General features: G+C 34.3%; 1 protein-coding gene across 1 annotated transcript; it reads left to right on the forward strand.

Moving 5' to 3' along the window:
• Window positions 1-2,438: 2,438 nt before the first annotated feature.
• Window positions 2,439-5,914, forward strand: LOC110099326. The gene is made up of 3 exons (XM_020826434.2): window positions 2,439-2,571; window positions 2,644-2,982; window positions 5,519-5,914. The coding sequence occupies exons 1-3, from the start codon at window positions 2,508-2,510 to the stop codon at window positions 5,701-5,703; spliced, it is 588 nt and encodes a 195-aa protein (XP_020682093.1). The 5' UTR covers window positions 2,439-2,507; the 3' UTR covers window positions 5,704-5,914.
• The last annotated feature ends 21,732 nt before the right edge of the window (window positions 5,915-27,646 follow it).

The following is a 27,646-nucleotide window of genomic DNA, read 5'->3' on the forward strand; positions in this document are numbered from 1 at the left end:
TGCTTTAAGTAATAGAAAAGCCGCCCCAAATGAAGCCTAAAAGGTGGTCAAGTGATTGAATTGACTACATCTAATTTAAGGCTAACTTGAGTTATTTAGTTGCTCAGAAAGTGGAATAAATTGAGTCATGCCCATCAAATCCAAATAATTGTCATATCCATTTAGCTGCTAAAAGCCTAAAATAGCACCATTATATTGGTGGCTAAATGACCACAACAAAATACAAAAAAAAAAAAAATTGTAAAGTAATTTTTTTTGCTAAAATTGGCATTTGCATCATTTAATTTAAAATAGAGTATCATAAAGGCTTTATCCCACTATGGAGTCAACTACATGAATCTTTTTTCCCCATTATTTCATGTTAAAAGTTAAATTCTCATTTAAATTTAATAAAAAAAATATCATTTCTAATATTTTATGATAAGTCTTTTTAGATTCACCTCTACATTTCTTAACATATGTCAAATCCAATACATCAACTCTTCTAACCGAGTCATTGGAAGGCTGACGTTTTATGTTTTCAAATCATCTAAGGTGGCTCTATCTAATTTTATCTACTACTACAGCAACTCCAATCTTTTCATGCATATAATTGTTTCACATTCTGTCTCTAAACATGAAGCCACTCATCTACCTAAGCTTCATCATCTCTGCAACACTTAACTAAAATTTATGCTTCTCTTTTAATAGCCTCACAAAGCATATAGACAATTGAACAAAAACATAAGTTTGTGAGATGTATAAAACACTAAAAGAAAAGGATTAATAAGTTTCTTAAAAAAAAAGTATTTATGAAAAATTTTTTATTTAATTGTTTTCGCAAAGTAATTAAATGCGGGCAGAATAATGTTTACTATAAAAAATTTACCATCACAATTTCTTTCGACAGATTGCTGATGAGAAATAACACCTTTTTCATTGAAATTTCCTAAAGTGGGGAAAACACCGACAAAAAATCTCTGAAAATTTCTAACAAAAATTTTCATCGGAATTTTTAAGAGGAATTTTTAATGGAAAAATTTATGGTAGAATTTTCACCGAGAAAACTATCAAGTTTTTTGTTGAAATTTTCAAGAAAAATTTTCATTTTTTCATTATCGAATATATTCGACAGAAACCTAGCTATAACAAATACTAAAAAAACTTGTAACATTCTATTTACATGGAAACCAATTGTAAATCATAGCAAAGCATTGCAAAACATTATAACAAACTAATATAACTCAAAACTAATATTCTAAAATAATAATAATAATAATAATAATAAAAAAATCATTAAAGAAAAATATATAACTGTAATCATTGAAGAAAAATATATAACTGTAATAAAATTTTAATACTCTCTCAATTTTTTTTATCAAATTTAATATTGAGTTCATCACATTTTATATTAGATGTAATACACCAAATCCAATTAACCTTCTTCCTACATTGTTATTTCATATATGATCTAAGCTTCGCTTGCATCTTAAATTGTTGTGTATCTTAGTATATCTGCCTATACTTTCACATACACTCTATCTTGTTGCTGAGAGAAATCATTCTTTGGCTACCTCTCTCCTCAATGTCGGTATCATCGTAGGCTTCTAAAATGGATGGTTGTCTCATATGTGTACGCATGGGAGCCTAATCCCTAAACTCTCCCCTTTTTTCCTACCTCCAACTCTTGTGGCCATGTGCTATGGTTGGAGAACTATGTAGATCCCATAAATGATCACTTGCCAATAGATCAATTTTGTACAAATGAACACTTTACAAATTTCAAAACTGACATATATCAGCTTTCTTGATCATTGATCAACCCACCGATGATCCTCTTAGCGTTGATGTGTGCATTTATGCAGCTCCAATGTGATAGAGCTGTCTACCAAATACCTCCTACTTCAAAAAATCGTGTTAAGACAACAAATAAAAAAATAATTTGAATAAATGATAGTCAATCAGTTTATGTAATAAGAGTTATATTCTTTAAAAAAAATTCAAAACCATTATTATCAACATTTGTGATGTTTCTTAGTGCTTTCTAAAATAAGCTTTTAAGTACAAAAATTTTAGTTTAAGAATTTTTTGTACAAGAAAATTATAAGAAAATTGTCCTAAACGAAGATAAAATCAAGATTGAGGTTTCATTTATAACAACTTTTTTATTACTTTCTAAAGTAACTTTTTAGTATAAAATTTGTATACTAAAATATTTATTTTTTTAAATACTAAAAAAGTCATCACAAACAAATCTGATTTTACAACTAAACGAAAGCTGATTTCAATCCGATTCTTTTACCCTCCCCTTTCACTTTTGCATTTGTTTGCATTTGCATTTCATTTCCACTCCGTCAATTCCTTCCAATCTACCTTCAGATCAAACTTCCCCTACCACCTACCGCCTCTAGCAATCCCGCTATAAATACTCGCGAAAGTTTTCAATCTCTCACACTGCAATACATCTTCAGCTGACCTTCAGCACCCATTGTCGCTCTTATCCCACGAGAGCTCTTAGTATCTTCCCAATGGCTTCCAAAGCTCTGTTCTCTCTCCTTCTACCACTTGCCCTATTCGCCTCTGCCGTTCTTGGTAACGATAAAATCAAACTCCGAATATCTAATTAAGTAATTCATACTTCGCTAATCGTATTTTTATACGCAGGAGAATCCGATGTCACCTGCGAGAAGCTGGACCGCGCCACATGCGCATTCGCGGTGTCCTCTTCCGGTCATCGATGCGTGCTAGAGAAGCACCTGGGAGGGGACAATCGGGCGGAGAATTACTCGTGCCGCAGCTCCGGCGTGGAAGCCGCGGGCCGCTTCTCCGGCTGGATCGAGACCGACGAGTGCGTGAAAGCTTGCGGCCTAAGCCGGGAAACGCTCGGGATCTCGTCGGATTCCTTGCTCGACCAGCAGTTCATGCGGCAGCTCTGCTCGCCGGAATGCTACCGCGGCTGCCCCAACGTCGTCGAACTATACTTTAACCTCGCCGCCGGCGAAGGTAACGATTAAACTCAAGCTTGACTGCATTTGTGGCATGAAATTATATTTAAAAATAATAAAATATGAAGCGATTTGAGTATATTTACAAAAATGAAATGCGATATTTTTATAATATTTAAAAATGAAAAGTATTTTTAAATATATCATTAAATAATCAAATTTTGAGATATTTGATATTTCTATAAATTCAGTAGCATGAATATTATAAAAAATAATATCTATGTTATGTACAATATATTAGAAGGAAGCCCCTTCTACTGTGAGATTCATTCAAAGTATTTAACTAATTAATAGTATCCTTATTGAACAAAATTTTCACATATTTATTTCACAATTAAGAGGCCATTCATTCACGAAAATGCTTCAAATGATTAAATCGCTTTAAAAATTAAGAAAAATATTAATATCACCAACTAATGATTTAAGTTTCATTTGGATCAGTTTTTTTTCTTTCTAAAAATTCTTTTTAATAGAAAAATTTTTAGATCTAGAAATTTTTGTATAAAAAATTATTTTAGAAAACTATTCTAATAAAAGTCTTAGATTTTATTTGGAAAAGTTTGTTACTATTTTTTATAATAATTTTTTAGAATAAAATTTTTTTTAATACAATGAAAAAATAATAGGAAGAAGTTGTCGCAAAAGAATCCTTAGTTGTTATGCAAGTTCATCATTGGGGATGAATGAGTTTTATATCTAAATCTTTATTTTAAAAAATTTATGCGTTTTATTTTTTTTCTATAATTTTTTAATATGCTTAGGTCCTTGTAACACTGTTTGATCTGATGACGACAATAATGTGAAACCATGAAGAAGACGCACTAAATGAGTCAAAATAAATACTTAAAAATCCAAATTGAAGTCAATAGCTTTTCATCATGTTTGGCAACTTAACGACTAAAAATAGTGCTTTCTAGCAAGAAAGCACTTCCTTGAAGACTTTATGGTATCTCAGATGGCTAAATCTAAAATTTATGAAGTTAGATTTTTAGTGCTATCTTATAGTAAAAAAGAATATCATGTACGTACCTTTAATATTAACTTCTTGCAAGTTTTATTAAATAACTTTATTTGAGAATTTTTTTTATTTATAATGTTTTTTTTATGTGAAGCGTCAGCTCCGTCGTGATTTAGCGTTTTGCAATTCTTTCTTATCTTGGATTTATAGATCAAAATGATGGAGAAATAGGTGAGAACATTAATGTTAATAGAACTCAAATTAGATGATTGAAGTTGAGGAAAGCATGGCCTTTTATGTGATAGAAAAGTACCGCTTAAACTTATGGGAAAATTTTATAAGATGATGGTGAGGCTGTAATGCTTTATGGCGCAGAATGTTTGTTATTAAAATAGAAGCATAAAATTAAGCTAAGTGTTGCAAGATGAAGATGCTTAGGTGGATGACTGGCTTTACACTTAAAGAAAGAATGTGAAACAAGTATATGCGTGAAAATGTTAGAGTAGCTCCACCGACAAATAAGATTAGAAAAGTGTTTTAGATGGTTTGGTTATGTAAAATGTTGGCTTTCGATGACCCTATCAGAAGAGTACATATATTATATAGACATATGGTAAGAAAAATAGAGGAAGATCTAAAAGACTTTAAAAATTATATTTTTTTATTCGATTTAAATGAGAATTTGACTCTTAAAATGATACAATATTGAATTTTTTTTAGCTGATCTCGTATAATATAGAATAATTTGGCTTTCCGATGACCCTATCAGAAGAGTACATATATTATATAGACATAGGGTAAGAAAAATAGAGGTAGATCTAAAAGACTTTAAAAATTATATTTTTTTATTCGATTTAAATGAGAATTTGACTCTTAAAATGATACAATATTGAAAAAATATTTTTTAGCTAACCTTGTATAATAGAATAAAATTTTTTTGGTGTTATTTTTTGTAATTTATTATAAGAAGTATATATCTCCAAGTAATTATTCTCTTTAGATGGCGTGTAATCCATACGATAAACGTTGTGTTTTGAAAAAGTTAAAACTTTTTATTACATATGAAAACACTAATTAAATAAAAAATGCAGTCAAATGGGAGTTTTAGGGAAGAAATACAACCTTATTACTAAGAACTAAAAAAAAGGAATTATATCAGGCTATATTGACGGAAAATGAATTGAGTAAAGTCTTCCAATTTTATTTTTGAGATTAATATAATTCAGGATATTATATATAACATTGATCTATATATAAATCAGCCATTTTGGATTATATCACGATGGCTATCTGGGTGGTAGAATGTAATATTAAAATTTTAGATATTAGATATATAAATAATATGAAATAAAGTGGTATGTATGAAAATCATCCTAATAATTATTATTATATTAGCCAAATAAAAAAATAGATAAAATGATGAATTAATGAAATAAAAAAATATGATTAATCAACGTTCCCAGATATATATGTATATGTTTTTACTCCTCATACAAGCTTACTAAAGCCAAGTAAGGATTTTTTTTCCTTTTTCGTTTTGCATGAAAATCTTCTTTTGTTTTTTTTTTAATCGCAGGCGTTTTCCTTCCAAACTCGTGCGGAAGAAACGGAGGCAGTTCCCGACGAGAAATGGCTGAGATAAAGAGCTCCGGTGAGGTGAAGGCAGCGCCTGGGCCTTGGGTGAGCTTTATAGCATTACCTCCGACATCGCCGGAGAAGCTTTCAGCCTATAACAATGGCGAAGCCTTGCCGCCGCTTTAAATAGCTAGTGCTGTATAATTCAAATATAGTAGAATAAATCTTCTGTAGTTGTGTATGTCAGTACTATATACTCTACTGTCACAAAATAAAATGCGCGCCTTCAGACGCTTGCAAGTGCATTATTTGTTGTAGAAGACAAAGTTCTTATTCAAGTTTTTTTAATGAAGTAAATGGGAATAATATTCTCATGCAATTATTAGTTTCTTTCTAACTAAAGTGTTTGTATGTGAATTCAACTTCGTCGTACGTTTTTAATTTCTATATGTTGAGGTACAGCCTTAAATTTCGCAAGAAAAAAAATCAACTTTGTAGCACTTTGTCAAAGTTAATAATCATTTTTCTCTTTAAACAAGAAGTAAATAAATTAACAAATAAAAGAAAACGATAGTATATAAACATAATTAGTTGACATTTGTTGCCATCAATTATGCTAGAATTGGCAGTAGACGTTTTGAGGAGGAAAAAAATGTGTTTTTTTTTTTTAACTTTGCATTTTGTATTAAACAAGAAAAGAAAGATATAACCTACTAAGGAAAAAGAAGTCGTCCTTTCCGATCAAGTCAACAAATCTTGATGGAAGTTCACTACCCAAAAAAACATCTCAATAAAAATCACCAAATATGACATGATGAGAATATTGCCAAACATGAAAAACTACATGAATATTGCCTTATTGGATGGTCTTTTGCGTGGCTTGGGGGGGCTGGGAGCCTCGGCATTTTCTGAGCCCTCGTTGGGTGTTCTCCTTGTATTTTTTGCTTTCTTTTCTTGGGCCTCTTTGGCCTAATTCTCACTATAGTTTGTATCCCTTTCTCTTTTTATTCTAATGATATTTTGTAAAAAAAAAATGACATGATGAGAATAAAAATCAGCCACATTATTACACTCTCTAGATAAAAATTAAAAAATAACATTCTTAAACACTTCTAAAAAAGAAAGATCCAACCTTTGAACTTCGTTATTCCTGTCAAAAGCCTTACTCACTGAATCCTGAAGTAGCTTGATGATATTTACATTATCCCATTCTATAATAATACCTTTATTGTCTAATATCCATTCTTTAATACAAATTTTAAAATCTAAGATAGCTGTCAATTCCAAGTAGGATACGTTCCAATGAATAAATTGTGTTCATAAATTTTGGCCTTCCTCTCAATAGTTGCTAAGATATTGTTCTAAGCAAGCAATCGATATGATTGCCGATAAACCTAATAAGCTCAGACCCGAAACTATTCGCATTCCAAAATGAATTTTTGGAACGCATAATATGGACACTATGAATCTAGAAATATATAATTAATCCGTTTTAGACAATTTATTTGCCTATATTTTTATAAGAGTTGTTTGTGGCAGTGGTTTTTGCCAGAGTTCTTTTTTTTTTTTTTCTAAAATGAATATTAACAACGTGCATCTCTTTCTATAATTTTGAAGAAGTTTATAATGAGATACCTAATTTATTGTAGCGTTAAAAATGTTTGCAAGTGGAATGCGAAAATGTTAAAAAAATAGCATTTTAAGATCATGTTAGCAAAGAGAAAAAAAGGGTGAAAATTTCAAATTTGAAAATTTGATCAAGTCGTCGCTGACTTAGCAATTTTTTTGTCGCCAGGTAGGTGAATTAGGCTTTGTTTAAACAATTTTCTTAATGCTTTCTACATCAGCTTTTTAGTACAAAAAATATTTGTTCAAAGAAGTTTTTGTACTAAAAAATTATTTTAGAAAGCAATAAAAAAGTTATATACTAAGCCAAATCTTAGCCCCCCGCCAGCGACTTCACTGCTATGAGTTAGAAATCACCTGCCCTATGATCATTTTTATATATATATAAAATTGGCTAGCCGTAAGATAGTTATTGGGACGGTTAAACGGGCTTTAAGCTCCGATTATCCCGCATTTGAACCTCTTTTGTCCCTTTCGAAGCTAGATTTAAGATAGTTTTTGGTAGTTGAGAGGACCCATTCCATATTTTATATATTTGGGTTTATAGAGAAAATCTGCTCTTGCATGTGAGGAACTATATATAGAACACAAAATAAACCTATAAACTAGTTTCAATGATTATTTTGGGCCCTCTCATATGTTTAATTTGTAAGTAAACAAGGAAAATGATAACTTATCCTTTTGATGCAGTTTTAACTAGGGCTGTCAATATTTGACACGACACGAAAATCCGATCCGAATCCGACCCGGAAAATCCGGATTGGACCCGACCCGTTTGAAAAATGGGTCGGGTTCGGGTTCGCAGATTCGACCCATTTAAAAAAACAGGTCGGGTTCGGGTTGACCCGACAGGTTGTCGGGTCAACCCAGAAACTTGTTTAAAATGACTTCACGCGAGTTCGCGCACCCGGCCAGCGTCGCACCCACCGCCCATGCACCCGCACTACCGCATCCCACGCTGCCGCGTCTCTCGCACCTACGCGCCCGCGCGCTTCCGGCGCACCCAACCAGCCATGCTAAGTAAAATTTAAAAATAGATTTTCATTTATAGATTAACTTTTAATATATATTTTTTAACTAATGCTTTCTCTATTATTATCACAGAGGCAATGATCAATTCTTGCGTGAATAGAATCTGAACACAACTCTCCTTGGCCTCTTGGTTGAGAGCTTAGGCTTCCAACTAAGAGGTCCAAGGTTCGAGTCTATGTGTATGCGTTGTGTGTGTGAGTTTGCCTTAAATGGCCTAAATGTCCCAAAAAAAAAGAATAGAATCTGAAGTGATGGAGAAGGAAAGGAGGAATAGAAATGGGATGCTCCTTATTTTTCTTATGTATATGCTTAAGGTCACATTTTGAAATGCAATCATGGACATATTTTTTATATTCACCTCTATGTATCTATATATATTTCTACGTAAGATAATGTGGATTTTATTTTGAGTACCATTGCAATTTTTTTTTTTGTAATTTTTAATTCATTGTTACTTGTTCACATTTTTATATATTTTTCTGTCATCAGTTTTAATGTAGAGATTCTCAAATTATTTCCTTCAAGATCGCAGACCATGATTAGGCCAAGTAGAGAAATGTAGAGTTTTCTTTTCTATTGCTACCCTATTGTTACTCTAGAGAATAATGGAGACCTTCCTCACTTCTTTTATTTATCAATCTTTGATTGTAAATGCATCTAATGACAACAATAATATTTTTTTGTCTCTAGTTGCAAGCATCACAGCTAGTCATGGTGAAATTTATGTATGTTCAATTTTGTTTTATTTCAAACTAATATCAAAATGAGTTTGTTCAAATCCATTTTTGTTTGAATTTTACTACACCAAAATTAGTTTAGAATAGGATCATATTTAACTTGGTTTGTTTGGTTATGTTCTATTCTTAGGTACTATTGAGGGCTAGAATATATACGGCGATAGAGTTATAATCCTACGTCTTAGCGTTGTACGGATATCCAGCTCACACACAGAGAATATAAGATTTTTTACTTGGAAAACCCACCCTAGAAAGGGGAAAAACAACGGGGCATGGCCCAATTGAAAATGATTCAACTAGAATTTGAGTAGATTACAGTGGGCTAACTCATCCTTGAGAGCGATCAGTTTACAAATGCCAACCGTATGGTTAAAATCTACTGGCAAATGGGGATTAAAATTGGGCATCACTTGGTGGTTCGTCGGAAGTTTAGAGTTACTTGGAAATTTGGTAGTCGGTTAGTGGTCTGGCAGAATACGGGTGTCAGTTGGTGGTTTGGCAGAACTCCAGGAGTCAAGTGGTGGTCCCGCTGAACTCCGGGCAATAGGTGTTGGTCTTGTGGAGCTCAAGGATTCAGGTGGTGGTCTAGTAGATCTCCAGGCGTCAGGTGGTGGTCCTGTGGAGCTCAGGCCATTAGGTGGTGGTCATGCTGAACGTTGGGCATTAGGTAGTGATCTGATGGAGCTCAGGGCATCAGATGGTAGTCTTATACAACTCTGGCATCAGGTGTTTATCTTGTGAACCTCAAGGTGTCATGTGGTGGTCCTACAGAACTTCGTGCATCAAGTTGTGATCCGATTGAGCTTAGGGTATCAAGTGGTGGTCCAAAGGAATTCCGACGGTGGTCGAGGAGGCAAGAGCGATCTCCGATCTCTCTCTTTTCTCCTTAGGCTTAGGGGTCCCTTTTGAAGAGGAACCGGGGGGGGTCTATTTATAGATTCCCTAGAGTGGCATGCTCTTAAATAGGAGGAGGATAAATGGCAAATGAGGAGTGGTTTGGATTGATGGCCGATATTGAATCCCTTGATCTTGGACCCTTAGCTATACATTTTAAGGTCTTAATGATGTCGGAATTATATGATCTTGGGTCTGTTGGATTTGTTTTACAAATTTTCTCTATTTGATTATAAGCATGCCACGTTTGGAAACTATTTGGTAATCTAAATTGTGGTGTGAACCCTCCAACAGTGCTTTGGACCTTTGATTTGGACCCATTTGGGCTCAAATTGAGTCGAATTTGGTGTCATTGGGATTGTATTTCCAAGATGTTCAATTCAATTGTAACTTTGTTGAAATCGGAGTTTGGATGGTCCAAATTTTAATTTGGAAGTTTGCAACACTTTTTCCTTGAGATTCATGCCCAATCAAGATAATTTTTTGAGGATACATCAGTTACCCCACTATTTTTGAACATCGAAGCTCTAAAAGTTTTAAAATATGTGTCACATCCTTTTGGGAATTTTTTTGTGCAATTTAGAAACTTGAAATAATTCAAGCTTGGGCGTTGAGGTCCTAAATGGCTTTAAAAGTGTCAAAAGCTAGTTTGTAGCATCCAAAAAAGATCCCGGGGATCCCAAAAATGTTTGATTTGACTTTTTAGTGGTTAGAATCGGGCCCAAAAATGGGCTTTTCAGGGATCGAGGAGCCATTCTAACACTTGAATATCTTTCACGGATGGTGCAACTCATTTGTGATACGCAGGGGCATGTAACATTAGATCTAAGTGATTGGACATACATACCTGAGATCCTATGAAGAGTTGGGCCAGCACATTTTTCTTTGTTAGAAATAATTGGGGCCTAATAGAGACGTAGGAGAAGAAGAAAGATTTACCAGCCCCTTTGCATGTTGGAGAAGAAGATATACTGAGAATCCTTAAGGTTCCTAACATCAAACATCTTCTATAAGAGGTCCATTGTTTGAATAAATATATAGAAGAAGAGTTCTTATTTAGAGTTGGGCTATCATTTCACACTTGGAGGTTCAATGCAAGGATGCTGAAGATGTCCTCCAAGTTTTCCTAGCCCCCTTCCCTAGCTCCAAAATCTTCTCTTAAGCGACAAGTGAGAGGTGAAGATTCCCAGGCTTTACGAAGAAGAAGAAATTGGAGGGGGCCACGACGAGCACTAGTAAGTTTCCCTAGCTCCTCCCCTGTCAAGTTTCACATTCTAGAAGATGTATTAAATTACCAGTGTATCAGACGTCGCTTAGCCAATGACTTAGTGAGCAGTAATTTATCCTTCATTTTCTTTATTTTATGAGTCTATTCAGACTACCTTTTGTTAACATCATCTTATTATTTCAGCTATTTTGATAGTGGATCTTGAGGCTGAGCTTACTCAGTCCTTGGATGAATTGAATAAATAATTTATAAATGTTAAATATCTCCAGAGAGAGTACAAGTAACAATATAATCATAAAGTCAAAGAGGTGAAGGTGGTGGAGGAGGAGTTATGCGAGTGCAAGACTGAACGACCAATATAGTGCACTCTATTTCTCTCTAAAACCAACATATATATTGACTTCAGATCGACCTAGTGGAGGCACAGGCAACGATCACCCAGCTTCTGAAAGATCAAAGGGCCTCTGTAGAGAAGATATCAACACTAGATATTGAGAATAAGAGATCCCATACTCATATAGTTGAGAAGGAGACTGCTTTATCTGGTTGCCTAGAATCCTCAAGAGTCATTAAATATTTCAAGAAGTCCATAGATTTCAAGACCATCATCCATGATCATGTTCAGGAGGCTTGTGATAAAATTTATGATGTAAAAGTCAAGACTATCATTTCACACTGGGAGGTTCGATGCAATGATGCTCATGATGTCCTCTAAGTTTTCTTAGCCCCCTTCCCCAGCTCCAAAAATTCTCCTAAGTGACAGGTGATGATTCCCAGGCTTTACGAAGAAGAAAAAATTGGAGGGGGCTGTGACGAGCACTAGTAAGGTTCCCCTAGCTCCTCCCCTATCAAGTTTCATATTCTAGAGGACGTATTAAATTACTAGTGTATCGGACGTAGTTGAGCCAATGACTTGGTGAGCAGTATCCTTCATTTTCTTTATTTTATGGGTTTATTCAGACTACCTTTTATTAACATCATCTTATTATTTTAGAAAATGGATCTTGAGGCTGAGCTTACTCAGTCCTTGGATGAATTGAATAAATAATTTATAAATATTAAATATCTCTAGGGAGAGTACAAGTAACAATACAATCATAAAGTCAAAGAGGTGAAGGTGGTGGAGGAGGAGTTATGCAAGTGCAGGACTGAGCTGACCAACATAGTGCACTTTATTTATCTCTAAAACCAACATATATATTGACTTCAGATCGACCTGGTGGAGGCACAGGTGATGATCACCCAGCTTCTGAAAGATCAAAGGGCCTCTGTAGAAAAGATAACGACACTTGATGCTGAGAATAAGAGATCCCAAACTCATATAGTCAAGGAGGCTGCTTTATCTGGCCGCCTAGAATCCTTAAGAGTCATTAAATATTTCAAGAAGTCCATAGATTTCAAGACCATCATCCATGATCATGTTAAGGAGGCTTGTGATAACATTTATGATGTAGAAGTGAAGGCTTTAGAGCAGTAGTGTGTTGATGAGGGATTCATCCAAAACTTCTTGAATTGAGTTCACCTGGTACAGTAAAAAATTAGAGTTAAAGTTAAAGGGATGATCCCCAACTAGGCTTTAGATGGATTTCCTTTAGATTCCGATGGTAATGGATAGATAGTGAGCTGTAGAAGGCTTTTACCCTTGAGGTAGATGATGAGATTATATATATTTAATAGTTTTTATCTTTCACAAGTTGTATCACATTATCTTTCTTAGGGATTGTTATATATTAGGCGTTTGTATTTACATGTGTCATCCTTTATAAGTTAGTAAAGAGTTGTTGATGCTTTGATTTGACTAGTGAAATATATTCCAATACTCTTATTCCATTCAAGTGGATTTCATTCATTCTCTTTTAGCGCACTCGACTTATCCAAGGTTATTAGTTACAACATTATAAGATGCATTCTAACTCTTGTGGAGAAAGTCAGATTAGATCTCCTTTGGGGCCGAACATCCAGTGATTGATATTCAGGCTTTTCGAATCAAGGATTTCAAGATTTAAAAGACACCTATCAAGATATTTGATATTTTTAAGGTTATTAATTATAGCATTATATAATGCTATTTAACCTGTGTGGAAGATGTTGGATAAAATCCCCTTAGGACTGATCAACAAGTGATTGAGATATAATAAAGAGTGTGTATGTTTCGAATCAAGGATATTAGAATTAATTGACATCCACTTAGGATGTTTGACCTATCTAAGGTTATTAATTAAAGCATTATTTAATGCTTTTTAAAATGTGTGGAATAGGTCAAATTGAATCCCCATGGGATTGATCGTCCAATGATTGAATTATAATAATGATTGTGTATTACTTGAATTAAGGTTGAAGTTCACAACATATATGGAATTATCATTGTGATCTTACTTGAAGAAGATGATAATTTAACTAAACGAAGGAACAAAGTTTTACTGTGTTAAATAATGTCACACTTCCCTAGTATAATTTAGGGATAAAGAAGTTAAAAACATCATAGACAATATAAGAGATAAACGACATTCAACACTAAAGACATACAACACTTAAAATAAGTAGTACTACTATTCTCTATTGATAGTACTTGTGAAGATTTTCTATATTCCAGGTTCGAGGGAGAATCTTTCCCTCGACATTCTTTAACTTAATAGTTTTCAGTTTCACCACGACTACCACCAAGTATGGATCCTCCCATAGGGAGAAAAGTTTATTACATTGGGGGCCTTTTCCTGCCTCCTCGATGCTACACAGAACTAGATCTCTAATCGATAGACATCATAATTTCATCCTTTGATTATAGTGATGTATAATTCTTTAGTGATTTGCAACAACCTTGAGCATCGCCTCATCTTTTGCTTTTTAAAAGAGGTATAGGTTATATTTGAGCTTTTCCTCATTGCTATTGAGAGTTAAAGTTTAAACTCTATGACTTGGGACTCTAATGTCAATGGAAATAATAGCGTTTGTGCCAAATTTCTTCAGTTGGAGTTCTAGTAGTGGTACTATAAGCCTATAAGATATTTGAGAGTTCATCAGCCCATTGCCCCCTATCCTTCTCCAATCGTGTCCTCAATCCTTTCAGTATAGGCCGATTGGTGACCTCCATTTGCTGTTTGTCTAAGGTTAGGCTACAACTATATGTACTAGTTGAATATGAAGATATTTACAAAATATTATAAATATCTTTCCAGTGAACTGAGTCTCATTATCAGTGCTAATTTTTGCTAGAGTACCAAAATGATATATTATATTCCTTCATAAGAATTGTTTAGCATTGACTTCAGTGATATTTGCCAGAGGTTCTACCTCTACCCATTTGGTGAAATAGTGCACAGCCATGATGATGAACTTTTGCTATTCGGTGGCTATAGGGAAGGGTCCCATTTTGTCTATCCCCCATTGGGCAAAAGGCCAGGGACTCTATAATGCTTAGATCTTTATGACAGGTAAATGGGTGAGGTTGGCATGTAACTAAAAACTGTTGCACTTTTATACAAACTATAGTGTATCCTGCTTTATTATTTTTTAGTAAAACCTTTGCCTCATAATCTTATGGGCTACTGCCCTTCCACCTAGATGCTTTACACAGATGTCTGAATGTACCTCTCAAAGTGTAAAATTGGCCTTTAAAGGAGGAATGCACTTGAGATATGGTCTTATGAAGGCTAGTTTGTATAATTCTCCACCAATAACAATGAAGTTTATTGCCTGCCTATGAAGTCGCATAGCTACCATCAGATCTTCAGGAAGAACACCATCTTGTAAGAAGGACAAAATGGGATCAATCCAAGAAGCCTCTCTTGACTCATTGATTGATTGTATGACCCAGGGACCTTGGATGCTCAGAAATAGGATCTCTTTGATACACTTCCTCTTGTAAACATCCCCTATTATTAATGTTGCAAGTTTAGAAAGGGTATCCGCTCGTGTATTTTGCTTTCAGAGAATATAGATAATCTGATGCTTTTTTATATGGGCTAAAAGTAACTTTACTATGTTTCAATACTAGGCTAGTTGTGGGTTATGGTTGTCAAACTCCCCCTTAACCTATGAGGTGATAATTGCGATGTATCTTCCATATGCCTCAGACTTTACTATGTTTCAATACTATGTATCTTCCATATGCCTCAGACTTTTGGAGAATGTTTCTCAATGGTAGATTCATATAGACTCCAATGGTATGAGCTTGAAAATAAGGGCATTGCTTTATGAATGAGAAGACTCATGACAAATCTATCTTATCTGCTAGTGGACAACGTCCTTCTGCCTTGGAAAAAATTTTGTTGATGTAATAGATATGACATTATACAATATTCTTTTGTTGGACCCAGAAAAAAACTAAAGGCCTGAGAAGAAACAACCATGTATAATATAACTTTTCTCTAGACATTTGTTTAGAAAATAGTGGCAGGATGCCAAATACTTTTTAAGTTATTCGAAGGCTTCTTAGCATTCATCAGTCACTTGAATTTCTTAGCTACGAGCACCTCTGAGGGTCTTGAAGAAGGGTAGATATCTGTCTCCTAAGTGAGATAGGAAACAAGAGATAGTTACAATCCTTCCATTTAGTCTCTAAACTTCCTTGATATTTCTTGGGGGCACCATGTCCCTTAGTGCCTTGATCTTCTCAAGATTTGCCATAATCCCTCGGTGGGTTACCATAAATTATAAGAAGTTTTTAGAGGCGAAGCATACTTTGTAGGATTGAATCACATATTATAGTGTCGTAGTAGGTGGAAGCATTATTCCAAGTTGAGTATATATTGAGATTTTTTAAGACTTTTTGTCAACATATCATCGACATAAACTTCCATAGTGCACCCAATAAGATTTTTGAAAACTTTATCCATAAGGCATTGATATATTGCTCCAGCATTCTTGAGCCCAAATGACATCACCAGATAGCAGTTTGAAAAGCTGTAGCCTCCTTATTAGCATGATCCATCTTTATTTGATTATATATGAAGTAAGAATCCATAAAGATCAACATTTAATGTGTGGAGGTGGCATCGACCAACTTGTCAATACGGGAAGCAAAAAACTATCATTGGGGTAGATTTTATTGAGATATGTATAATGTACGTCCATTCTCCAAGCTCCACTTGTCTTTCAAACCATTATGATTTTTTCCAACCAAGTAGGGTAGTGCACTTTTATTATAAATATAGCCTCTAAAAGCTTATTAACCTCCTTCTCAATTTCCTACTAACAATCTAGTGTAAAGTTTTGCTTCTTTTGGATTACCGCCTTGTACGTTGGGTTTACCTTGAGGGAGTGCATGATTACTTTTGGGTTGATTCCAGGCATATCGACTGGGCTCCATACAAAAATATCTTGGTTTGTACGTAGAAAATCTACAAACATTTTATTCTCTTCATCTAAGAGAAGCAATCCAATCTACACCATTCTTGAATGGTGCTCATTTGATGGAGAGACACAAGTAAGGTCTTCTACAAGAAAGCCCTCTAAGGAATACCATCATTCCAAAGATCAAAATCTTTTATTCTTAAGGTAACTGATGGGTGAGTTTGAGCCTACCTAACATAGCAGGATTGTGCTACTTATTATTCTCCTCGGACTATACCAATTCCTGCTGGGGCGAGAGATTTTAGTATGATTTTGATTTTACCATAATAAATTGGATGTAGTGCACAACCTGTCGAGAAAATTCTCCAAGTACAAGTAGAAGACTGATTGTTCATTCCACTGACACAGGTAGATTGTAAAATCAATATAATAGAACTACGGACACCTGTAATTTCTCTCTAAGGAGGTGTATATTAAGAAAAGAAAAGTAGAATATGACATCTATAGAGCTCCCATTATCAACCAAGATCCTCTTGACATTGTAGCACCAGTCACCAATCCCTATATTAATTACGAGTGGGTCTTAATGAGGGGTTTTTATTCGCTCTAAATCAAAATCATTGAAAGCAATAGAGTGATCAATAGGACAATTCTTTGGTGTTGGCTTCTTGTTGGTTGCATTCAAGATTTGACTAGGCATTGAAGGACCTCCATCAATGGTTTCTATTTCACCAACCACTTAACGATTGTTCAATGATTGCCTTTTCTATTGATTATGCCCCCCCCCCCCCCCCCCCCGGGACACCCTTTACCTCGGGGGGGGGGGTTTTGACTTCACATTCTACTGGTCTTGAATGGCTATCAAAATGTTTGCTTGAGATATATTAAGTGGCAAATGGTAAGGCTCTTATTTTGGCTGTGAGGATAAGAGGGCAGAGTGTAGTTTCCCTTCTTTTTCCACTATGAGGATGGATTTTTTGTCCTTTAGGTACTTTTATGCTTCTCAGTTGTTTGCTCAAATTACTTCCTATGAGCATTAATGGCTTCATCAATAGAGATTTGTGCCCCCACACGATGGATCAGATCCGCATATGAATGGACCATGTATCGCATGGGTCCTGAGTAAAAGGGGTCACGATGAAGCCTTTTGAGAAAAAACTCCTCTAAGTAACTCAAAATCCACCCCTGAAATTTTTCGGGCCTCAGTAAAAAATCTTTGAAAGTACTCCTTGATGGACTCATTTTCATTCTTGTGAATTCCTCAGAGGTGGGAAGATTTGTTGACCATTCTCTGATTGATAATAAATTATTCAAAAAATACTTTGGCTAATTTGATGAATATTTTAATGGTTCTAGTGATGAGTGAATAGAACCATATTTTAATGGTTCTTGAAAGGGGAGAAACCATGGGGCATAGCCGAGTTGAAAATAATTCTACTAGAATTCGAGAAGATTACAATGGGCTGACTAATCCTTGAGGGTGATCAGATTACAAAGGCCAACAGTATAGTTAAAATCTAGTGGCAAACGGGGATAAAAATCTGGTGTCACTTGATGGTCAATCGAAAGTCTAGAGTTACTTGAAAATTTGGGCATCAGTCGGTGGTTTGGACACTAGGTGTCTGTCAGGTGGTGGTCTGGCAGAACTTTGAGAATTAGGTGGGGGTTTGACAGAACTTTAGGTTTCAAGTTATGGTCTTGTGGAGTTCAAGGCATCAGGTAGTGGTCCTGTGGAGCTCAAGGTGTTAGGTGGTGGTCCTACAAAACTTTGGGTATCAGGTGGTGGTCCAGAGGAGCTCAGGGTATCAAGTGGTGGTCATGCGAAGCTTAGGTTGTTAGGTTGTGGTCTTGTGAACCTCAGGGCATCAGGTGGTGGTCCTGCAAAATTTTGGGGATCAGATGGTGATCTGGTGAAGCTCAGGGCATTAGGTGGTGGTCCCGAGGAACTCTAGCTGTGATCGAGGAGGTAAGAGCTATATCCGATATCTCTTTTCTCCTTAGGCTTAAGGGCCCCTTTTTAAAAGGAAGGGTGGGGTGGGGTAGGATCTATTTATATATTTTCTAGAGTGGCATGGCCCATAAATAGTGGGAGGATCAAGGGAAAATGGGGGGGGGGGGGGTTTGAATGGACGGTCGATATTGAATCCCTTGATCATGGACTGTTAGCTAGACATTTGAAGGTCTTAATGATATCAGAATTCCATTATCTTGGGCTCGTTGAATTTGCCTTATCTACCCGCTTGATTCAAACTTAAGCCTGTCACATTTGGAAACTGTTTGGTAAACCAAATTGTAGTTCAAACCCTCCAATAGTGCTTCAGGCGGCTCTTGATTTGGACTCATTTAGGCTTGGATTGAGTTGAATTTTATGTCATTGGGTTTGTATTTTTGAGACGTTCAATTCGACTGTAACATTGCTGACATCGGAGTTTGGATGGTCCCAAATTAATTTCGAAAGTTTCCAACACTATTTTTCCTCGAGATTCGTTCCCGATCAAGATAATTTTTTTACGATGCATTAGGTACCATACTCTATATTAAACATACATTACATAATCAAATAATATTTTTGTTTAAAACCCCTCAATGGGCTTATGTGTTAATTAAAATATAAATTACATTTGTTTAAAGGGATCTTTAGCTCACCACTTGTTAGAAGAGATACAAAAAAAATCTAAGAGACTAATTTCCCCTCGAAGCACCAGTACAAAATAACCTAGTAAAATTGTAAGGTGACAAGGAGCTATCACCGAAAGAAAGGAGATTAGAAGATAAGACTTCAATCCAATCATCCTGCAAAAATAACATTCATGTAGAAATTTGAAGAGAACCAACCTACCTGCAAAGTGAGATATCTGCAGAGCTACTAAACCCAGAGATCATAGATCCAAGGAACACAAAAATCTAAAGAGAGTATACATCCACAAACATCATAGAATTAGAAGATCGATCTGCACATTAAATAAAAAAAAGTGAAACCAAATCTAAATATGGATAACACAAATAAAAAAAGAAGAGCATCATACGACCACAGAGAAAAAAGCCATGACAGGGAAGGACATACATGAACAAAACCCCACTCTAGACTAACATACACCCAAATAAAAGTAAAACCAAACACCAACAAGAACATAAACAATTAAGGATATATAATGAAAACAAAATAGAATGATACAACATGAATAAAACCCAACCAGAACAAGAAGACACCCAAACAACAACAAAATAAATATTAGCAAAAATAAAACATTACAAATGGAAGATAATAAAATGATAAAAAAATAATTCATAGAACATAAGCCAGTCCTCAAAACACACTAAGAACAACATAGAAATAGAATGGAACCAAAAGAAACCCAACTAGGACAACAACAACCAATGAAAAGATAGAGGGTATGCTAATGCATTACCCTAATATAACGAAAGCCTATAGCATTCAACATTATCATACCTTTAAATATATGAAACTGAGAATAATATTAAAGATCATTGATCAAGAAAATAGAAGAGCCTTTTTTTCAAGCCAGTTTTCCACAGAATTCCCTTTCCCCTAGATATGAGTTATCTTATACTCAATACAGGGAATGATATTAATAATTTCGTTAAATATATAGAATAAGAAGGCATTATTGTACATTTTAGAAGAAATCAAGTCAGTAAGAAGCTTGGAATCCAATTGAATCCATATATTATAGATATTAAAATCCAAACAAATATTTAAACTTTGTAAAAGACCCTCCATGTTAGTAGTTAAAACCTTTCAAGTAGGAATATTGGAAGCAAAATCCACCATAAAGGTACCATTATAATAAAAAATAATTCCCACACAACTAGAGCTAATATTATAAACATAACAAACAATATTGAGCTTAAATTGATTTATGATAGGTTTGGACCAATCGAAGAATTTAGGGAGGCTTCGATTACAAACATTATCCTCAATATTAAAAAAATCCAATAATAACTTTATTGTTAATATAGTGACAAGGTTTCATATTTTAAGCTTGATATAATTGACAAACTTTATATTAAATCAAAAAAATAATATGCTCAACATTCATCTTAATCCCATTGTATTTACTATTATTTCTCTCTTGCCACAAGAAAAAAAGTCAACGTAGGAACAATTATTTCTCTTTTGCCACAAGAAAAAAAGTCAACATAGGAATAATTTTGATAACATTGCCCATAATGTTTTACCAAACCAATCCCTCAACAGGTTATAACAATTGTTGTAAGTAGATTTCACATTAATATTCAGATTTGTCTCCAAATATTTTAGCCCTGATTGTAATGTGGAATTAATGAAGACATGCTCCATAGATTAAATATTGGAACAAACTTGACATTTAGAAGTGAATAAAAAGGCCTTTAGCTTTAAGATTTTTGTCAACATAAATAAAACCTTTTAAAATCCTCTATTTAAAAGTGGAAATATTAAAATGGGTCAAAGAGTTCTAGATTTTACCAAAGATGTCATTGTCATCTCTTCTCTTTCTAAAATGATTCCAAACATCATTCAACATAAATATCATTAATAGTACAAATAGAGTGAGTGTTAAGAAGAGAGTCAATAGAACCATCCCCAACCGATTATCTTGCCACAAAAAAAAAAAAAAAAAAAATCATTCCCATTAAAAATCCCCAACATAAGAGATAATTCACAAACAATTTAATTTTGCAAAGTCTAAACTAGACAACAGATTGGCCACATTTAAAAAAACACTGTGAGGGATAAGAGTATTTACAATGCTTATATTTCATAAAGTTAGCCCATAAAGACTTGTTTATCCAAAAATTCCACCATAATGTAATAGAAAACCTTTGATCATATGCCTAATATATTTGCACTCCAAGCTGCCTTCAATTAAAGGACCACAATTAGAACTCCACAATCTCTAATGAATCCTCATTCGTAAAGGAAAGATGAGAGACGTTCAAGCCACCATTAGTTTTATAAGAAAGTTATGGATGATGTAAAAGGAGGTGGCGCAGGCCTCTGGATAAATACTCAACAACAATAATATAAATAGCTAGAGGGAGAAGATCACTTTTCCTCATCCCCTAACCACCTTTAAAGAAGCCAGTTTCTTTGCCATTAACCATCACAGAATACCAAACATGCTCCAAAATCCCCTTGATCAAGTCAATGCTAGAAACATTAAAGCCAAAAGAGGCAAAATTTTAATAATGAAATCCAAGTTTATATTATCATAAGCTTTAGAAATATTGAGTCTTAAAATGTGGTAATGACTATGAACCTTAATGTTATTGTCATGGAGAAGCTTCTTAGCCAAAAGCACATTGTAAGAAATACATCTTCCTTAACAAAACCTATTTTATTATTAGAAATAATTTTTGGTAATAAGTAGCAATCCTTGAAGCAAGAGTTCTAAACAAAATTTTATTGTAAGTGGTGCACAGTCTTATCAATCTAAAATCATTCCATTTTTTAGGATTATCACATTTAAGAATATATGATATAGTAGTACTAGTAAAAACTTACGATATAGGAGAGCACTTAAAGAAGGCAGAAATAGCTTTACAAAGGCCATCATTTATAATGTTCCAACAATTTTGGTAAAATTAAGAAGTGAAGCCATCAAACCCGCCACAAAATCTTTATTCAAATCCATAAAATGTTAAAAATCACCTCAATGATACGAATAGAAGAAAAACCAATGTTATCAAAGCAGAGATGATTTCAGGAGTAATAAGAGGGCTAAAGATATCCTTCACCGTATTGGAAGCCCTAAGGATAGAAATAATATAATTAACAATAAAAATACTAGTATCATCATGGTTGTCAATCTAAAGCCCCGAATCCTTTTGATTTTTTTAAAGGACATAGATTGCTTAGCAGAAGCCAACACATGATAATACTTCATATTTCTACCACCTTCTAAAATATGTTTAGTTTTAGCTTTTTGAGACCAAAATTATTCCTCAATAAGTTTAAGATAGGTAGTTTTTTGTTTATAAAATAAGATTGTTCATATTAGCATCACAGAGGTTGTTAATGAGAACTTCCTCCAAATGATTAACAACATTTTCAAATTTAGCTACATTACAAAAATGTTATAGAAAACATTCTTGTTCCACCATCATAACTTTCTTTTAAGTTTTATAATCTTAAGAGAAAACACAACCATGCCCTCCTACCCCTCATAAAAAGAAACAAGAACCTCCCAATTAGATTTAACCACATAATTAAAATTAGGAGAAAGTAACCACATGTTTTCAAGTCAAAAATTGGTCCATTCGAGCTAATCTCAAGAAATCTTCTGATTGATAGGAAAAGGGGTCTGTAGGCTTTTGGCTAGTAGTAAATAAAATTTTCTATTCTAGCGGATGAGGAAGCTCTTGACGGAGCCTACCTCGAATAAGGGCAGAGGGAAGGAGTAGTTTGCTTACTTCTACCCGGAGATAAAGTCCCCTTAAAGGAAAGGACCCAGAAATAATTCTTAATTGATACTTAAAAAGAGAGGGGCATGGTCGGAATGAGTTCTACAAAGAAACACTTTTTTGGAATTAGGAAAATCTAAAAGCCACTCATTCTTAAAAAGGATTTTATCATGCTTCTCATAATCTATAATTAGACTAAGTAACTTTGGGACCATAAAATCCCATGTCATGCAAGACATAATCTAAAATCATATTATTAAAGTTGTCATACCATTTAAATTTGGAGGGGAACCTCCAAACCTTTCATCAACTTTAGCTATAATATTAAGGTCCCCACCCACAAATAAAGGACCAGAATAATTATTAGACAGGTCTAATAGTTTATCCCAAAGAAGCAATCTACCAATTTAGTAGTGCTAGCATAAATGATGGAGCCCATAAAAGACATATTAGAAATAGAAAATAAATAATGAATGACTTGCTCAAAATCACCAATGATGGAAAGATCTGTGTTAGGATTCCAAAAGAGCCAAAGATTACCATTGGAGTAAGTGTGAGCTTTATCAAAATCAAGTTGACTTTGGCAAATAGAAAGTTTGGACATATCCATCATGAATTCCAACAAAGCATGAAAAGATATATTATGAAATATACATAAATTATGAACATGGGATTGAGAGTTAATATTCCCAACATCCATGATGTTCCAAATAATTTTATTGATCATAATATAAATGATTTTCAAATAGATTTAGCTATGCTAAACAAAGATCTGCTATATGAAACTTCCCTTTTCTTTTATGTTTACCATTGCCACAAACAACATCAAAATCATCAAAATCAACCTGCTAATTAAATCTTTTCGATTCTAAGCTAGGAAGGCCAACAATCAATTATGTACCAATATGAAGCTTCCCTTCTTCCCAATTGGATTAATATTTCTCGCCTTGACAATTCAAATCATCATAAGGAGAATAAACATCTTTACGTATGTTACCCTTAGGAGAAGAGAACTGTAAAGGGACATTAAAGTCAACCATATGAGTTGAAAGGGGCTGGTTATTTGTCACATTTTGATATTCACTCTCCAGAAGATTGTCAATAGCATTATTTTGAACTAAATTTCAAGATTTTCACATGGGTGAAATTAGAAGGTATACTTGTTGGAGAAGAGATATTCCCCTCCAATTTTAAAAAAAATTCATTGAGAAAAGTGGCGAGGTCAAAGGTCAAGAAAGGAAACCCAAATAGGCACAACAGGGGATTCCTTGCCAATATAAAAAAAGGAGACCATTTGATTAATTTCATAATGTAATTGCTAACATAGCAGGAACCACGAGCAAAAATCTAATTGTAATCAAAATCATTAGAAAGCTTAAAAAAAATGTCTCAGATTGAGCAAAGTAAATGAAAATTCTCTAGAGAGATTAAGATTAAAAAAATAATTTTTGAATCACATCCAATGATGGTCAGCAAGCTAGAAATTTACCAACTAAGGAGAATTCAAAAGGAGGAGCTAGATATTTAATCTCCTCTTATGAGATCCAAGGGAAGACATACCTCTGATAAAGGTTTCTTTTTAATCCATGAAATTAGTAGCATTAAAGTTAATAGCGAAAGAATCTTTAAAGATTGAGATTTGGGTGTCCCCCTTAAGAAGCCATTGTCAGATCTAAGAAGAGAGATATTCATCGTATTCAACAGAACACCTCCGACAAATGGAAAACAAACAAAACCAATCCGATTAAATACTAAGAGAATGAGTAAACATACCAAAGAGAAAATAAATACTTCCCTACAAAGTTCCATAAGTTCCAGGCGAGATCATGCTGATGGGAGGAGAGATCGCAAGGAGGTAGCAGCTTTCGCCAAACCATATGGACGATATAAAGTGAGTTGTGCACATTTTTTCACTTTTCTTCTTTGAACATTGCAGAATTAAATAAACATGGTCATATGGAACATTAAATCATTCATTATAAAATTAAAAAATAAATAAATATGGTTATAACACCCATTATGGAATCTAATTGAAGTAAGATAGAGCTACATAATTAACATTGAACAAAAATAGTAATATGCAACTATTATCCACTTCATTTGTCCATCATATTAAAACCTTTAGATTGATTGTGAGATAACTGAGATGCATAGCTAATTAACTCTTGCACTATACTCATCTTAAGGTAAATCTAAACTTTCTTAAAATATTTTCCCTGAATTTTTTTGTGTTGAATTCTAGTTTCCATCAATTAGCTCTTTAGTGCTTAATTTAATATGAATAAAATCTTTAATAAATCCCAATTAACTATAAAACCTAAACCCTATTGTAAGAGTGACACAAATTTTTTTAGAATGATCAAAAGTAATTGTAGATCAATTTTCAATATATTTTGCAAATCACAGATCTCCACTTTTAAGTAAGATAAAACAGGAAACTTATACCTTTGCAACAATTTTAACCACTGCTATACCTTGATGTATGTGGTAGTTTTAACCACTTAAATGCATCAGAAATACGACTGTTTAAATAATTGCTACTTTTATATAACCAGTAGAGAACTCATTCACATGGTAACAAACAATGCAAATTTGCAGCGGATCAAAAACCGCTACAATGCCTTTCGTAGAGGTTTAAATCGTTGCAATATCTGAATAAAAAGTGTTGTTAAAGCTCGACAAATCGATGGGTCCTACATTTTGGTATCTATTAAAGGTTTAAAGGTTATGCTCTTCTTATAGTGTTTGGTAATTTTCTTATTATTTCTTGCTTTTATTGTATTCTCTTCATGTGTAGATTTTCACATAAAAATTCAGTATTTCACCTTACAGATAAGATCTATAGCATGTTCAATCCTAGTCCTAACAAGTTTTTAATATACCTTAAGTTTTGCAGAAATTCTTTCACAGCTTTAAAAGTTTTTGTACTAAAAGTCTTTAACCTTCATCAAAAAAATATTCTAACAAAATACAATTTATTTTAAGACATTCTAACTAAATTTTTATTCTTCAAAAAGTCTTTAACCTTCATCAAAAACTTCTTCAATTAAACGGCAAAATGCTAGAGGAAAGTTTAAGAAAATTAAAGAAAAACTTTCAGATTTTGAGAAATCATCAAGCTTTATTATAGAAGTATGTGATAAACATTAAAGGTTTTATTTGAGACAGTTTTCTTACTACTTCTTAAATAAAATTTTTTAGTTAAAAAATTAAAATTTTTATACTAAAAAATTCCTTTAAGAAACAATAAGAAAACTGTCTAAAACGAAATCGATATCTTTGAAGCAGCCACAAATTTTTCTTTTTAACGGTGAAAAGTAAATTTGTGGATTTGAAGAAATAGTTGGGTTTCATTGTAAAAATCTTTATTGCATGACAAAGAATTATACAGCAGTGTAAATTAAAAACGCCTCATTCCGTTGATTTTGTCATATTTCAAAGCTTTATTGTAACAATCACAATTATTTCATCTATTAAAAATAATAAGAAAACCTTCATAAGGACACCAGTTGGTGAAAAGCCAAGCCTAATTTGGTTATGAGACTGAAAAAAATAAAATTTGTTGCGTCCTGAAGTATTCGCGGCGGTAGAGAAATATAAAGTTTAACGTCTTAGCTAGCATTATACGAAAATCCGGCATGCAATCAGATAAGAGAGAGTGTGCGTCATTCACTATAGACACCAAGTTTTTTTGTGGAAAACCCCTAAAAAATGGGAAAAAAACCACGGGACCTGACCCAGTATAAATGAATTCACTAGTATTGTAGTTGATTACAAATGAGGTCCTTCCTCAGGGGAAGGTCTTAGCTTGATGTACATATTATAGATAGAGTACATTATATAGTGAGAATACAAAGCATCAATGTTGATGTGTTAGTTAGGTCTGAAGGACTGTAGTAGGTGTGCGACGTAAGTTGGAAGCCGTAGTCAGTGGGCGACGGAGGTCGAAAGGATTGTAGTCGGCGGGCGACGTAAGTCAGAAGGACCATAGTCAGTGGGCGACGGAGGTCGGATGTACTATAGTCAGCGAGTGACGTAAGATAGCAGGACCGTTGTCTAACGATGAATGTAAGAAGGATGGCATCAGGTAGACATCCAGTAATGGACATAAATCCAACATCGGATAGATGTTTGGTGAAAGTCTGACAACAGGCAGAAGTCCAGCGTCAGGCAGAAACTTGCCGACAAGCGAAGGTCTAGCGTTGGATAGAAGTCCAACGTCAGTTGGAGGCCGAGGAGAACTCCGGCGTTAGATGGTATTCGGGCAGAACTCCAATGTCACTTGGAGTTCGGGTGAAACTCTGGCGTCACTTGGAGGTCGGGCAGAATTCCGGAGTCACTTGAGCTGAGTTTCGGCGTCGGGCGGAACTCTGGCGGTGGTCAAGGAGGAGTTTCTTCCCTCCTATCCTTCTCTTCTTCTTCTCTTGCTTCTTGCTTGGGTCCCCTCTCATGACAAATGAGGGGACAATTTATAGATATTCTAGAGTGGCATATCTTGTAAATAGGTGTGAGATTAGGGGTAAATAAGGAGTGGTCGAATGGACGGCCGATATTGAATCCCTTGATCGTACACCATTCGTCAGACATTTGAAGGTCGTAATGTTGTTAGAATTTGACGATCTTAGGCTCGTTGGATTTGTCTCGTCAAGGCACTCAATTCGACTATAAGAATGGCATATTTGGAAACCGTTTGGTAACTCAAATTATGGTTTGAACATACCAACTGCAATTCGGGTGCTTGATTTGGACTCATCTGGGCTCGGATTGAGTCGAATTTGATGTCGTTGAGTTCGTATTTCTGAGATGCTTTGTTTGACAGAAAGTTTGCTGAAATTGGAGTTTAGGTGATCCCGAATTCAATTTTTGAAGTTTTTGGCTTAATTTTCTTTGAGATTCGTGCTCGATCAAGATGATT

This window comes from Dendrobium catenatum, unplaced genomic scaffold (genome assembly GCF_001605985.2).
Source record: "Dendrobium catenatum unplaced genomic scaffold, ASM160598v2 fragScaff_scaffold_542, whole genome shotgun sequence".
NCBI lineage: Eukaryota > Viridiplantae > Streptophyta > Magnoliopsida > Asparagales > Orchidaceae > Dendrobium > Dendrobium catenatum.